At 58.6% G+C, this 15090-nt stretch overlaps 1 protein-coding gene across 11 annotated transcripts in view; it reads left to right on the top strand.

Moving 5' to 3' along the window:
- Positions 1–1694: 1694 nt before the first annotated feature.
- The window catches only part of Crtc1 (CREB regulated transcription coactivator 1), a 56694-nt gene continuing 43298 nt past the window's right edge, over positions 1695–15090 (top strand). For 5 of the 11 annotated variants that reach the window (XR_015447591.1, XM_021250992.2, XM_021250993.2 and 2 more), the window contains exon 1: positions 1773–1962. Coding sequence is in view for 9 of the 11 variants with exons in the window: in XM_021250992.2 (XP_021106651.2) it covers positions 1837–1962 (126 nt within the window). In the remaining 2 variants the exon portion in view is untranslated. Of the gene's footprint in view, positions 1963–2125; positions 2409–15090 lie in introns of those variants that run through there. The other 6 variants (XM_087201894.1, XM_013068722.3, XM_087201893.1 and 3 more) reach the window with 5 other exon arrangements.

The following is a 15090-nucleotide window of genomic DNA, read 5'->3' as shown; positions in this document are numbered from 1 at the left end:
GTGCTTGTGAGGCAGGTGGCGGCACCACTGAGCTAAATCCCTGGCCCAATATTTTTTGTTTTGAGACAATGTCTCGCTAAATGGCCCAGGCCTTGCTACCTTTGGGGTCCGTTTTTCTCTGTGCAGGCCCCTCCTCTTCACGTGGTGACCTCTAGCAGTGCAGACTCCTATCAATCAGCCTTTAGATCAGATGGCCAAAGAAACAGGGTCTTCTCTTTCCCACGGTTCAAAGAAAAGTTCCAGAATTGCGTCTCATTGGGCGAGCAGCATCATGGTCACGATGGATGTAGCATTGGGCTGTGCTGATTGGCCAAGTCTTTAGGGCGGGGTCCTTCCAGTTTAGAGTGGGGGGAGGCGGCGTGGCCAGGCCGGCATGGTCCGGGTCTCAGGTACTGAAAGTCCAGGGAGTTCCCGGAAGGACTGTTTTCTACATCAGAAAGGTAGGAAAGGGGGTGGTGGTGCTTATTAGGCAATAAAAGTGCATGGAAATGCTTAAAGTCATATGAACAAAAAAAAATCTAAAATAGGGAAGTGGCAAATGCCCAAGCAACTCTAAATGAAAATCTGTGTATGCATATGTATTTAATATGGACATTTTTTTTCTTTTGGTGCCAGGGATCGAACTTGGGTCCTTGTGCTTAGCAAAGCAGGCGGCGGAACCACTGAGCTAAATCCCCAGCCCTAATATGGACATTTTATTAAGCTCATAAAACCTGAGTAGAAGCATGCTTCGAAAAAGTTGGTGTCCTCTGTAATCTCCGTCAGCATCCCCTCCACCATCCCTCACTCTAGGATAAAATGAATCAGGGACCACACCCCCTTCCCCGGCCAGCCCTTCCTGCCTCCCACTCTGCAACCCCGGAGTCCCGGAATCTGGATCTTCGTATTGGTGGCCGGGGTCCCCCTCGTTGCAGGCACACAGTTAGATGTTCCCTCCCCGCGATCGGGGAGACCCCCCCTCCCCCCGGGGCACTGGCGGCTGTGGGTGAGGTCCCCGTGGCGTCCCCACCGCAAGGCAGAAATCCTGGGTCAAGACCGGGGGCTGGAGAAGCAAGTAGTGAGGAGGCTGAGCCTCTGTGCCTCCGTAATTCCGCTCGGGGTTGAAGTATGTGAGGGGTAAGGAAAAGGAAGGTGTGGGGGTGATCCTGCGTCTATGGATGGGGCTGAGGCCGAGGGTCCCCTGAGGACCCTGGTAGTCCTCATGTCGCCCACCAGTGGTCTTCTCGGCCATTCGTGGGTGTTGCCCGCCCCTCCCCCACTGTGCACCCCGAAAGGGGCCACGTCTGCTTGCCACGCAGTAGGCGCTTCACACCCGTGGAGTGAACAAATGGGGTTGAATGAATGAAAGCATGCGTGAATGACCAACATCCCGAACTGGAGCCAGAGTTCTGGGTCGGCGCCCAGGCTCAGTCTCAGGTGTTTGCTGCCTGTTCGTGGGGTGTGGCTGCCCACCCTTGTGAATTGGGAGGACGTGGGTCAGGCTGTCTCTTTTTTGGGGGCTCGGGCACCTCAAACCCTTCGCCAACTTTGGCATCAGCCAGGCGGCCGCTGTCCAGCTGGCCAGGCGGTGGATCATTGCGCCTGCGCCGAAGTTCCCACTCTTTCCTCGCTCCCCCGCTCCGTCCGTCTCCAGCGCGTCTTCCAGGCGCGCGCATGCGCTATCGCCCCCGCGCCAAGCGCCGCTCCTGTGCGCCTGCGTCGCGCTCACACCCGCCGGTACGCCTGCGCCCTGCTGGCCGCTCGTGGGCCCAGCCGACGCCTGCGCGGTGGCGCGGGCGAGTGGGGGGGCGAGGAGGTGGTGGTGGTGGAGGAGGAGGAGGAGGCGGCGGCGAGAAGATGGCGACTTCGAACAATCCGCGGAAATTCAGCGAGAAGATCGCGCTGCACAATCAGAAGCAGGCGGAGGAGACGGCTGCCTTCGAGGAGGTCATGAAGGACCTGAGCCTGACGCGGGCCGCGCGGGTAAGGGGGCTGCCGGCGCCGATCGGGCCGGGAGGGCGCGGGGAGGGGGCGCGTGTCCGGCGCGTGCACGGGGCGGGGGCGGGGCGCGCGGCGGGGGCGGGGCCTACGCGGCCCGCAGGGACAGGTGTTCCCCCTCCCCCGCCCGGAGAGAGAGTCGTGGGCGGTGCGGGTCCCGCCGCGTCCGTACCTGGGCGGGCAGGTGCTCCTCGGTGCACTCCATCGTGGTCATTGCATCGTTACTACCGGGAGAGAACAGGTGCCACTATTCCGCCGTTACCTGAAGGGGACAGCCATCCCACGTCGTTACTACCTGGAGGGGCAGTGTCCCATATCAGGACTTCAGCAGGGGCCAGGTACCCCTACGCCATTGCCACCTGGGGGCACAACGGGTGACACTGGAATGTAGCAGCTGAGTGCTGCTGGCAAGCCTCACTGTGAGCTGGGAGGTGAGCTGCAGGCGCTCCTGCATCGTGGGTACCCAGGCAGGACCAGGGCTTCATCGTTGCCACTTGGGAGGGCCTGCTTCTCATACATCTTTGGGACCTGGGAGGGACAGGTGTCCCCGCATGTTGGGACCAGAGGGGAACAGCTGCCTCTGCATCATTGCCACCTGAGGGGGAAGGGCGTTTACATGGTTGTCACCTCTGTCCTACTTGGATATTGGCAGGGGCAGACCTGTGGTGGGACAGGCATCCTTCTCAGGAGACATCTCGGGGAAGTCAGCTGCTGTCCCCCGTGGGGACCTGGCGAGGGTTCTAGAAGGTGCTGAGTCCTGGAACTTGGGAGGGAGACAGCTGTCCCTTTCCCATGCAGCTCCTATGATGGGGATCGGGTGATGTGCCTCCCAGTGGGACAGGGACAGCTGGCCACACGTGGACCAGGGTAGAGGGACAGGTCTGCCTCAGCTTGGGGGCACACTTGGCCCTGCGTGTCACCTGGCAGCTGTGTGGCTGGAGCTGGGGCCTGGCTGGAATGGAGTACAGAGCCTGGCGGCTCCGGGCCCTGCGTCTCTGCTGTCCTGACTTCTTTCTTTCCTTGTTCCTGGCAGGACCCTGTCCTGCACCGCGGGGCTCAGGGAAGGTATGTGTGGGGGCTGCTCACTGCAGTCTTGTCCCTCAGGTGGAAGTTTTGGATCACATTATTTTATGATGAGTTGCTCTCCCCCACTGTCGCCTGTGGCCTAGGGAGTGTCTTCTTTGCACCATGCGTTCATTTAGCATACCTCTGTCTGCGTGCTCACCCTTGGCCGTCACTACCTCGAGTGTGCTCAGGGCCACCTCTGTCCCTGCTCCAGGACGTTGAGGAAGAGAGGCCACCCCATCACTTCCCCGACCCCGGCATCTCTGATCTGCTTCCCTCCCTATGGCTGTGCCCGCTCTGGACTCGTGTCCGTGGGATCACACACCGTGTGGCTGTGTGTCTGGCTGCTGTCACTCAGCATCGTGTTTCCTGGGTTAACCTGCGTTGTAGCACACGTCAGTTTCTTGTTGCTTTTCAAGGCTGAGTAGTATTCCTTGGATGGCTATGTCATGTATGTGGATGTCCTCTTTGGTCAGTGCACTTGGAAAGATTTGAGGGTATGCCAATGGCAGTTCTCCTGGCCCTTGTCCACATTTCCCATCTCCCCCCTCCCTGTCTCTGTTGCCTCCTTTATACCTGGTGGGGAGCCACAGACCCTGGGCTGAGGTGAATTTACACTGGACATAGAGAAATGGTGGGGTTTTCTAGGGGGTGATTCTGCAGCTGCTCTCCAGGGGACACTTGGTGACACTGTAGGCATTTTAGGTCATTGTAGCCACCCGCAGCTGCTGGTGCCCAAAGGGTCCATGCCCTGCTGTCTGGGCCCCAAGGCTGTGACACCTACAGCAGATGGTGACCCTGCTGTGCTCCAGAGTTGGGCTCTGCACCATGCCCCATGTCCCATGGGCTGGCTGGGACCAGCACAAGCAGGCTCAGGTCTGGCCTGGGGGGCAGTTGCAGGTGCGTGGGTCCCCCTTCTGCCCTCCCTCAGTGGCCCCCTACCACCTGCCCCTGTATGGACACCAGGCTGCTTGCACCTGCAGACAGGTGAGGCGGACAGCAGCCCTTTGCCACAGGGGTTGGGTCCTCTGCAGGGAGGGCCACTTGCAGTGTTGGGAGAGCTGCAGCCCTCTGCTATGTGACGCTGGACAGGTTTCTTAACCTCTCTGGGCCTCAGAATCCTGTGGAGTTAGGGCAGCTCATTCATCCACTCAGTGAGTTTTTGCACTGTGGCGCAGCTAAGGTGGTGTTGGGTGTGGGGACCTGGAGCACACAGGGCATGCGGAGTTGGCGTCTGGGGAGCTGGCGTGGTCTCAGGAGGGAGAGGAGAGAGGGCTGTGGATGTGTGGTGGAGAGGAAGTTGCGTGATGCGAGAGGTGGCTACCATGAGGGGTGGCGGGCCCTCCCCTGCTCAGAGCCGGCTGGACACCTGGGACCGGATGGGCGTAGGTGGAAGCTGGGCACCATTGACGGTGGGGAGGGGCTGACCCTCGGCTTAAGTGGTCCCAGCATCCTCTGGTGCAACCGACGGTGGATCAAAAGTATTTGAAAAGTAAAAATGGTGCCTGAGTGAGGCATGGTGGCACACACCTGTCATCCCGGCACTTGGGAGGCTGAGGCAGGAGGATCAAGAGTTTTGAGTCCATCCTGGGCAACTTTGCAACTTGGCAATACCTTGTCTTAAAAAATAAAAAAGGCTGGGGATGCAGCTCAGGGCAGAGTCCCTGGATTCAATCCCCAGCACCAAAAAAACCAAAACCAAAAACAAAAAACCCCCCAAAACCACAAAAGTAGGGCTGGGGATTTAGCTCAGAGGTTTCAGCACCTGCCTCGAAAGCTCAGGGTTCTGAGTTCAATCCCCAGTACCAACAAACAAAAAAACAAAAGTCTCTACAGAGCTCGCATATGGGAGGCTGCCTGCATTGATAAGGCTAGTGACCAGGCTAGTGGCCTGTGGACTTTGGGGCCCTCTGGGGCTCCTGGAGCTGTCCCCTCAGTGGGTCGTCAAGTGTGCAGCTGTGTAGCTGTCACCAAGGGAACCTCGCCCCTTCCCCAGCCCCTGGCCTGTCGGCCACTAACTGGCTTTCTGTCTGGATTCCCCTGTTTGGGACATTTTGTATCAGTTCAGTCACACACCATGTGGTCTTTATGTCCAGGTCTGTCACCTGGCAGCATGTTTTCGAGGTCCATCTGTGTCATATCCTAGGTTAGTGTTTTCTTCCTTTTTAAAATGTTTGGAGGGGCCGGGGATTTAGCTCAGTGGTTTCGCCACCTGCTGCGCAAGCGAAAGGACCCGAGTTCATTCCCCGGTACCAAAAAAAAAAAAATGTTTGGAGGCAAGATAGATACAATATGAAACTGATCACCTTAATTTTCAAGTGTAGAATGCAAGACCTGGGCACGGTGGTGCACCCCTGTAATCCCAGCGCACAGAAGGCTCAGGCAGGAGGGTTGCAAATTCCACTTCTTCCTGGGCGACATATTGAGCTGCTTTCTCAAAAAAGAAAAAAAGAAAAGAAAAAAAAAGGAAAAAAGGAAAGAAAAAGTGTAGGGCTGATGGGCATAAAGTACACATGCCAGTCTCCGCCGCTCCTCAGCACACTCCTCCCTACAGCTGCACACTGCCTGTTACACAGTCTGTCGTGTTCCTCTGTCACCTGCACTTGCACAGTGGTGGTTTCCACCTTCTCGCTGCTGGGAACCATCCTGCTATGGGCATTGATGTCTCTTTATTTTTTGTAGCACTGGGTGCTATGTCCCCAGCCCTTGCCATTTTTCATTTTGGGACAGGATCTCACAGAGTTGCCCAGGCCTCACACTTGGGTTCCTCCCACCTCAGCCTCCGGAGTAGCTGGGACGACAGGTGTGTTTGGTGGACACGGGTTGGTGTCCCGCCGGCCTGTACCGAGGAGTGACATTGCTTGGTGTCTGTCACTCCCCCAGGAAGTGGCCACAGTTGTGAGCAGCGTGGACCTGGGGTGCGTGCCCGCCTTGGCATCCAGGTTGGGGCCGACCTGAGTGGGGTGACCACCAGTGAGTGCATGTTGGCGGTTTTGTCAGCAGAGCCGCCAGACGTGAGGGAAGGGCTGGGGCCCGGGACAGGGAGTCTGTCAGTGACTGCCACTGAGCAGGTGGGCCTGAAGGTCTCTGGTTAGCCAGGCACAGTGGCACACATTTGAGGTCCCAGTTACCTGGGAGGCTGAAGCAGGGAGTCACTTGAGCCCGGGTGTTTAAGACTAACCTGGACGACAAACATGGTGAACGCTTGTCACAGAAAGATGGTAAAGTAGGCTGGGGATGTAGCTCAGTGGTTCCAGCGCCTGCCTTGCAACCGCAAGGTCCCGAGTTTGATCCCCGGTACCCAAAAAATAGTAAAATAAAAGAAGAGCCCGTGGTGCCCTGGCCTGGGTCTTCACCGAGACAGTGGGGGCTCTGTACCACCCTGTCCAAAGCGGGCCCCGGGCTCAGGTGGCGGAGCGAGGAGGCTGGCCCCACACTGGCCTCCGTTCCAGGACTGGCACCGGCACTGTCCCCTCCAGGCCAGCTGCTGCACTGCCTGGGCCATCTGCGGCCTCGGCCCCCGCACGGCGCCCCTGAGTGCAGTCCTGACGGTGGTGCCCCGGTCCCTCTGCCCGTGGAGCCCTGCTGCAGGCTGAGTGTTGGCCCGAGAAGCCTTTGCCTGCACCGGGCCCTCGTTCCACCATTGCTGGGAGCTCCAGGGACGTGAACGGCCACCTGTGTGTGGCACAGAGTGAGCGTTTTGGCTTGTGGCTTTCTTTAGGCCACACTGGGGGTGACATCCAGGGTCTTGTGCACTCCAGGCAAGTGCACTGCCACTAACCCACAGCCTTGCCCTTTTGTTGAGTTGAGATGGACTCTTGCTGAGTTCCCCAGGTTGCCCTGGCCTTAGATCCTCCTGCCTCAGCCTCCCAAGTAGCTGCAGACAGGGTGTGCTACCATGCGTGGCTTGGATGGAGCATTGAGTGGAGCCTGGGGGGCGGAGCAACCAGAGCATCCGGGAGAGGGTGGTGGGCGCCCTGCCCTGTGTGGCCTGGTGCTGCTCAGCACTGCACAGCGTTCTCGGCCTCTGAGAGTGCGGCTCAGTCCCACTCCGATGGGAGATGGGGAAACTGAGGCCCTCAGCAGCGTGGTGGCTGGGAACAGGCAGAGCTGTGTCTGGAACAGGGGGTAGAGGCAGGAGGATCGAAAATTCAAGCTCAGGCTAGGCAAGTTAGTGACTTAGTGAGACCTGTTTCAGAATAAAATTTAAAAATAGAGAGGGCTGGAGATGTGGCTCAGTGCAAAGGGCCTGGGTTACATCCCCGTGCTGAAACCATAGCAGAGCATGATGGCGCACACCTGTGGTCCCAGCTACTCAGGAGGCTGAGGCGGGAGGCTGCCCGAGCCCAGGAGATGAACCCAGCCTGGGCGACATCATAAGACCCCATCTCAAAACAGACCAGAAAACGGAGCTAGACTCTCCCGTTGCTCGGCGGCCTGCGTTCCTCTGGGTAACTCAGTTTCCCAAGCCTTGCCTGTGTCTCCCCCGTGGTCTGCACCTGGGAGTTGTCATTTCCTGCCGCTCCCCACCCTGCTCTTGGAGGTGGTGGCTGTGGGGTCTGGTCACAGCAACTTGTGTGCGGCCCAGGGCAAGGGCCACGTCCCTGGGTTCTGGACAGGCTGAGAGCCACTTCCTGCGTCCTGTGCAAAGCAAGTCTTGGTTGGTCCAGGGCTGGCCATGTGGAAGGAGGCCCCGCCGTGTGTCCCCAGGTGCCCGCTGAGTGCAACCTTAGCTGGCCCCGGGCTTAGCATGGCCGGCCCAGGGCAGCCCCGAGGGCCGAGCAGGGACTTTTCACATTTAAGAACAGGACTCAGTGGCGCCAGCGCTGGCACAGTGTCATGCAGCCTTGCCTCTGTGGGGTCCAGAGCGTTTCCACCCCAGAAGGAGGCCCTGTCCCCATGACCCAGCTCCCCCAGGCCTGGCAGATGCAGACCAGCTTCTCGTCCTGCTCTGTCACTGGGTCACACGCAGTGTGGCTGCGAGTGTCTGGAGTCTCTAGCTCAGCACCACAGTCTCGAGCTCCATCTGTGCAGCGTGGCCCGGGCTGCCTTCCGCTTCCTGGCCGAGTGAGTGGACAGCTGGGTTGGCGCCACCTCTGTGCTGCTGGGGATGTCACATCCAGGACCCGCCTGAGTCTCCGCTCTCAGCTCCCTCGGGCAGCAGGTGCCTGGCCATGACTGCTGGGCACTGTGGCTGGGGGTGGTGGCCAGGCCCGCCTGCTCTGGGAATTCATGGCCCTACAGCGTTCGAGAACCAGGCTGGCTGAGGTAGAGGGCCGCTGCCAGCTGAGGGGCGGGAACTGTTGTTGGGACTTGGTGCCTTCTCTCTGGGTGTTTTTTATCACAGTGCCTGGGCCTCCAGCATGCCAGGCAGGCACTCTTTTACTGAGCTAGACCTTGTTTAATGACTCTTGCCAGTTAGGAGCCACCAGCTTGACAGCTTAACCCACTAGGCCAGGGCTTGGCTAACTACACCTGCTTTTGTAAATAAAGTTGGGTTTTTTTTTGGTACTGGGGATTGAATTCGGGTCCTTGCGCTTGTGGAGCAGGTGTCGAAACCACTGAGCTAAATCCCCCGGCCCTGTAAATAAAGTTTTATTAGAATGTGGGTCACACCCACTTTGCTTATGTGCTTTTTTTTTTTTTTTTTTTTTGGTTTTTTGAGGCAGGGTCTCCCTTTGTAGTTCAGGCTGGGCCTGAACTCACTATGTAGCCCAGGCTGGCCTCGAACCCTCCTTCCTCAGCCTCCCGAGTGCTGGGATTACAGGCATGTGCCACCACACCCAGCTAAATTACTTTTTTTCTGGTACCCAGGATTGAACTCGGGTCCTTGCGTTTGCGAGGCAGGCCGAAGAACCACTGGGCTAAATCCCCGGCCCCTGCTTATGTGCACTGTCTATGGCAGCTTCTGTGAGACAGTGGCAGTTGATTATTTTTATGATAACAACTATAAGGCCCACAAAGCCTCTGTGGGGCTTGCTGCCCCCAGCCAATGGGTCACACCCTCGTGTGAGGCTGGCTGCCCAGAGCAGTAGGGAAGATGGGCTGAGGTGGCCAGGTTGGATCAGGTTGGATGGAGGGTGTGCAGGCCGCAGATCTCCCACTTCCAGAGCCCTGGGAATCCAAGATGCAGCCCCTAGGCTCCTTGGTGCTCTGCTTGTAAGTAAGGTTGAGGACACTGCTGTGTGGCCTTGGTTGGAGGTCGGGCACCTGGGTTCCCAGGTGGACAGGGTAGCTGGCCAGCTGGTCCTGGGTAGTGGCACAGGGGTGCCTTCCTGTCACAAGTGGACATGGAGGCCACTCAAGGCCAGAGGCCCTCTGAGTTAGGCTGGCTGGGGGTTCCATGGAGCCAAAGGGAGTCAGATGTCTGCCAAACAAAGATCCCAAAAGTCAAGCAGTCTCCTGAATGCAGTGCTTTATTGAGCATTTATCATGTTCACAGCAAGACAGAGGGGCTCACCACAGCATGAGCTGGAAGCTGGAGGTGGCGCCCCCGCCAGTGCAGGATCTTTCTTCCACCCCGGCCAACACGGGGAGGACATGGGGGTCCCAATGGACAACACTGGAGCTCACAGCGATCTGGAGACCGACACGGCCGAGGAGCCAGGCGAGGTGTTCTAGGCGGCAGAGTGACGTTGTCAGACAGTCGCAGGGCTGGAGCGGCACCCAGGGCAGAGCCCACAGCCTGGAGCTGGAAGGCCAGGCCGGAGTTCATGCGCGCCCGGGGCTTCCTCTTTTATGCCATGGGAGTTTGGTACAAACAGCGTGCTGTGCTGATCTCTTGGTGGTGTACAGATAACGTGCTAATCCTATGGGAGTAAAAGTAAATGTTTTAGAAAACACTTTTGTAGGTGTCTTGAAAGGGCTCACGAGATAAGCTTGGCGCGCAGGCCGTGTACCATACCGTACCGTATGGTCCCCACACTGCGTGCTTACCCTCCAGTCATCGCACGGGCACGCTGGTTGCGTGGTTAGCACAGCTGGTTTAGACTCAGGAAGAGAGTGGCCGGCCAGAGGGAAAGGTGCCTTCTGTCCTGCTCACATCCCCTCCTGACGGCTTGAGTGGACTCCTGGCCAGCTATGCCCTGCTCGGCCTGTGGGCGCTGACGCTTCTGTGTGGGGCCCAGCGGGTCAGTTAGGACGCTGGCTGCTCTCGGGTTCAGCTTGGCATCCCCGTAAGTGCATTTTCAGTGCCATGTGGCCCGAGGGGCGTAGTCTGGCCGGGTAGAGACGGAAGCCTTGGGGAGTCCCTGTGGGCTGCTCACTGGGGGAGTTTGCCTCTGGGGCATTTGGGGGACAGTTTTGGTTGTTAGGACTGGGTGGGGGCGGCGCTTCTGCTCTTGAGTAGGCAGAGACCAGAGCTGCTGCTCCATGCCCCACAGTGCTCAGGGTGCCCCCAGCCACAGGTTTGCTGGCCCTAAACAGCTGTGCTGAGATCATGCAGCGCAGAGGGTGGTGCAGGATGCAGTGTGCAGTGTGGAACGGCTCGGCACCAGTCTTGTCTTCGTGTGTCATAGCGGGGAGACCGAGGCTCCGAGAGCCTGTGCCACAGTCTGTCCGCGGGGCCAGCGTGGGTGGGCTACGGGCTGGAAGTGGGGCGCTGACTGTGGGCGCTGGGAGCCAGGGGAAGCTGCAGTGGGGGGCAGTGGATGTGGCGGGCACGGGAGGGCAGGAGTGACCTCGCTGGAGTCCGCAGATCTGTGCCCGGGGGTGGTAGCAGCAGCCCGAGAGCGGATGGAGGCCCAGGAGGGCCTTCGGGGAGGAGGACCAGGAGCTGGGTCTGGCCATGGCAGCCCCCACGTCTCTGGAGCCAGTGCGGGGCTCCATCTCTGTGCGTCTGTGGCAGAACATGAGGGTTGTCCCTGGTCTTTCCCGACCCCACAGTCCTCATGTTTGTCCCTTGGGTGCGGCACATGCCTGGGATGGCCCCGCCTGTGTGTCCTGCACCCCTGTGGAAGGAAGGGGCGCAGCCCTGAACATGCCTTGGCGGGAGGAGGTGACGGTGATGGGATTGTTGAGAGGCCTGGTGACCCCAGGGGAAGTAGGGAGACCGGAGGGCACGGGCACGGTGTCCCTGTCCCTCACCCAGCACGCCAACTTCTGGCTGAGGGTCTTGGACCACGGCGTCTCTCCTCCCCTTGGGCCACCGTGTCCTGCGTGGCCTTGAGCAGAGGGATCTCCCTGTCCCAGCCAGGGGTGGGGAGGGTGGCCCTGGCCAGATGGGGGTCCAGGTGCGCAAACAAGCCACTGCACGCCTTGAGGGCCTCGGACGCAGAGTCAGTACCATCAGCTGAGAGGAGCTGAAGTGTGGCAGGGCCGTCTTCCGCCTCTCAGACAGGTGCGGCGGGTGCCACAGGAGCAGGCCTGGGGGTGCCTGGCCCGGGCCACACCGCAGCCCCAGCCCAGCCCCCCACACCCTCGAGGGCGAGTGTAGACCCAGATCTCCGTGGTGAATCAGGGTGACGGTGATCTCTTGTCTCCTTGGCTCATGGTGAGGCTTGGAGATTGGGCCTGAGGGGTAGGTATGCACTCCCTGCACACTGCTGGAAGATTCTGGGGGAGCACGTACATCTGTGATCCCACCGCTTGGGAGGCTGAGGCGGGAGGATGGCAGGTTTGAGCCCAGCCTGGGCAATTTAGCAAGAGCCTGTCTCAAAAGTTAAAAAAAAGGGTGTGGGGCAAACATATAATGGGCATAGGGTGGGTGCTGGGTAGCATTCAGCAAGTGGTCAGCGGGCACATAGCATGTACACAGCAGGCACTCGCCATGCACACAGTGGGTGCTCAGCAGGCCCATCATGTACACAGTAGGCGCTCATGCACAGTGGGTATGTGGCAGGTGCTCGCAGACAGCAGTGGGCTGTCCTAGTCCCTTGAAGTGTGTCCTGTGGGGGAGACTCCAGCGTCCCCGCCGTGGCCTGGGGCCCTGTCCCCCTGTCCACTGTGGCTGGGGCCTCACAGCAGGAGCAGCCCTTGTGAGTGTGACCTCACTGCACCAGGGGTGTCCTGCTGACTGAGGGCAGGCAGTGGGTGCGGTGTCAGAGCCCATGGGCTCCGAGTGGCACCTGCCCCGCCCTCTGAGCTAGGGATAGTGAGACACTCGCCCCGTGAGCTGGGATGGCCGGGAAAGCCTGTCCCCTCCGTGGTCACTCTGCACCCAGTACTGCAGCTCTGCTGGAGCCCTGGCCCTGCAGGCCTCGTGGCAGTGCTGAGCCTGGTGCCCGACAGTGACTCTTTGCAGGAGGTGGCAGCTGAGCTGAGCCCTGAGACGGGCGTGGAGCCCCGTGGGACCTGACGGTGCTGACCCGAGTGCTGAGGCCAGTCCAGGGCTGGGGCTCTTCCCAGCACTGCACAAAGCGGCAGGGTCGTGAGTGCGGGTTGCAGGAAGCTGCCAGAAGGGTTGTATCTCGCAGCGGTCTCTGCTCTCTGGCAGCCACCCAGTGGAGGGATAATGTCACCTCTGCAGCGGAGGCTGTAGGTCTTGATTATCTCTGTTAAAAACTCCTGCTGGCCCAAACTTGGGTCCCTGGGGTCTCAGCCTGCAGCAGGGTCAGGGCCCAGAGATGCTGAGGGGAGGAAGGAAGGCAGGGGAGGAGGGTTGGGAAGGGGGCAAGGAGACACAGTGGAGAATGCTGATTTTCGCTCCTGTGGAGCACACCCTGTCCTTCAGACCACTGTCCACCTCCAGGTGCTGTCCGGGAGAGTCTCTTGAGAACGTTTTTCTTTTTTCTGATATTGGGGATGGAACCCAGGGCTTGGACTGAGCTGCATCTCCAGGCCTTTTTGTTTTATTCTGAGATGGAGACTTCCTAAATTGCCCAGGCTGGGCTTGAATTAGCAATCCTCCTGCCTCAGCCTCCTAATACCTGGGGTGACAGACATGTGCCACCATGCTGGCTCTTTGAGGATTTTTGCAGGCTGCTGGTGTGTGCCGTAGGGAACCTGCCCCCTTCCCCACACACGCACACCCCAGCCCCATACCTTGACTTGTAAGGAAATTAAACCATTTATGTTTTCAAACTTCAATTACAATTGAAGAGAGCAGCTGAAGGTTTCCCGTTTGTGCTGTGCGTCTGGCACGGCGCACCTGGGTGCAGAGGGTGGGTGGTGCTGCCAGCTGGCCCCTCGCCCAGCAGTCTCTGTGAGGAAGTGTCAGGGCTCCGGGCAGGGCGCCGGGCTGGCTCTGCAGGGCTGCAGCCTGGCACAGGATGCGGCATGGGGAGCCTCACAGGGCCTCTGCAGCGCGGCAGCTCAGTGGTCCTCAGGTGCCCAGAGAGAGCCTTGTGGCTGAGGTCGGGGCTATAATTGGGGCAGGGCCGCCCCTGCAATCACGGGAGAATGGTGCGTGGCCGCCGAGTCTCACTGCTATGCACAGGAGATGTGGTCCCTGAGCCGCAGGGACCCTAGGCACAGCAGTGGGCGCAGGGTGTGATGCCGGCCACTGGTGGCCAGTTGTGCCCAGGAACCCCACGCCAGGACCCAGCGCCTTCTGGAGGGGCTCGTTACTGCCGCTCAGCCCACCTCTGCTGGCTGCTGCCAATGTCGCCCACCCGGAAATGGAGACTGTAGTGCCCCTGTGGAGGAGCCATAGGGTCAGATGGTGGACACTGCACCCTTGGCATAACCTGGGCACCATAGGGGATGCCCTCCTGGCACCTGGTGACTGGCCTGTCGTGTTCCCCTTTGTGCCTGCTGTGGGGCGGATGCCTCTAAGTGGCTTATGACCTCCTGTTCAGTTCACCTTGTGGCGCGGAGGCCAGGGCTGCCTGCACGCTACACAAGCACTCACCACTGAGCCATACCACCAGCCTGTTTCATGTTTTACTTGTTTTAAATTTGGAGACAGCGTCTCGCTAAGTTCCTGAGGCTGACCTCGAACTTGGAGTCCTGCTTTCACCTTCCGGGTCACTGGGGTTGTACTTGCACCACTGTGCCCAGCCTTTGTTTTTTTTTTTTGGTATTGGGAAGTAAACTCAGCACCTTTATGCTGAGTACATTCCCAGCCCTTATTAATTTTTTCTTTAAAATTTGGAGGCAAGGGTCTTGCTGAATTGACTAGGGTGGACTTGAACTTGGGGTCCTCCTGCCTCAGCCTCCCAGAGTGCTGGGATGACAGGCACGCGCCCCCCGCCTGACTTTTCTTTGTTGTGTGGAGCAGCTGTGAGGCCTTGGGCCCACCTCGCCCAGTGTGGAGCACCGTGGAGCCCTCGAGCCTGCTGGCTGTGGCTGTATCTGCTTTGGAAGAATGTCTGTGCAAGGTCTGTGCAGACTATTTTAAGTCAGGTTGTCTTCTTATGTATTCTGGATATTAATTCCTTATCAGCTACACGATTTGCAAATATTTCCTCTCATTCCCTGGGAATGGGACCTTCCCCTTCTGCTGATCATGTCTTTGATGCACAAATGGTTTTAATTCGGGCGAAGTCCAATTTCTGTATTTTTTCTTTTGTTGCCTGTGCTTTTGCTTCAAGATCCAAGAAACCAGTGCCAGATCCAGCATTACAAAGCTTTTCCTCCATTTTCTTCAGAGTGTTTTATAGTTTCAGTTATGTGTAGCTTTAGATTTATAGTTTTTATCTTGATAGTTTCAGTTCCACCTCCAGAGTTAGTTTTCAGTTTTATGGTTGTACCTTCGGTCTTGGGTCCGTCTGCGGTTCGCTTTGTACGTGGCGTCCGGGAGGAGTCCTGGCCGTTCCGCTGCACATGGAAGCCCCGTGTTCCCAGGCCCTGGACACTGTCACAAGCCTGTCCTTTCCTCGTTGGTGTCCTGGTGCCATCGCTGCAATGGTTATGACGAGGCCTTATTTTTGGGCTCTCTGATCCCATCGATCAGTACCTCTGTCATTATGCCAGTACCGTGCTGTTTTCAGTTTTTGTAGTACTAGGGATGGGGGCCAGGGCCTGGCACTGGCTATACTCCCAGCCCTTTTTCTTTTTTTTTTTTTCTTTTTGGTACTGGGGATCAAACTCGGGTCTTTGTGCTTGCGCAGCAGGTGGCGAAACCACTGAGCTAAATCCCCAGCCGTCTTTTTCTTTTTTTTTTGGTAC

This window comes from Heterocephalus glaber, unplaced genomic scaffold (assembly GCF_053883595.1).
Source record: "Heterocephalus glaber isolate CG9 unplaced genomic scaffold, H.glaber_assembly_v1.0 deba00001761, whole genome shotgun sequence".
Lineage (NCBI taxonomy): Eukaryota > Metazoa > Chordata > Mammalia > Rodentia > Bathyergidae > Heterocephalus > Heterocephalus glaber.
This window is presented reverse-complemented; position numbering and strand designations above follow the sequence as displayed.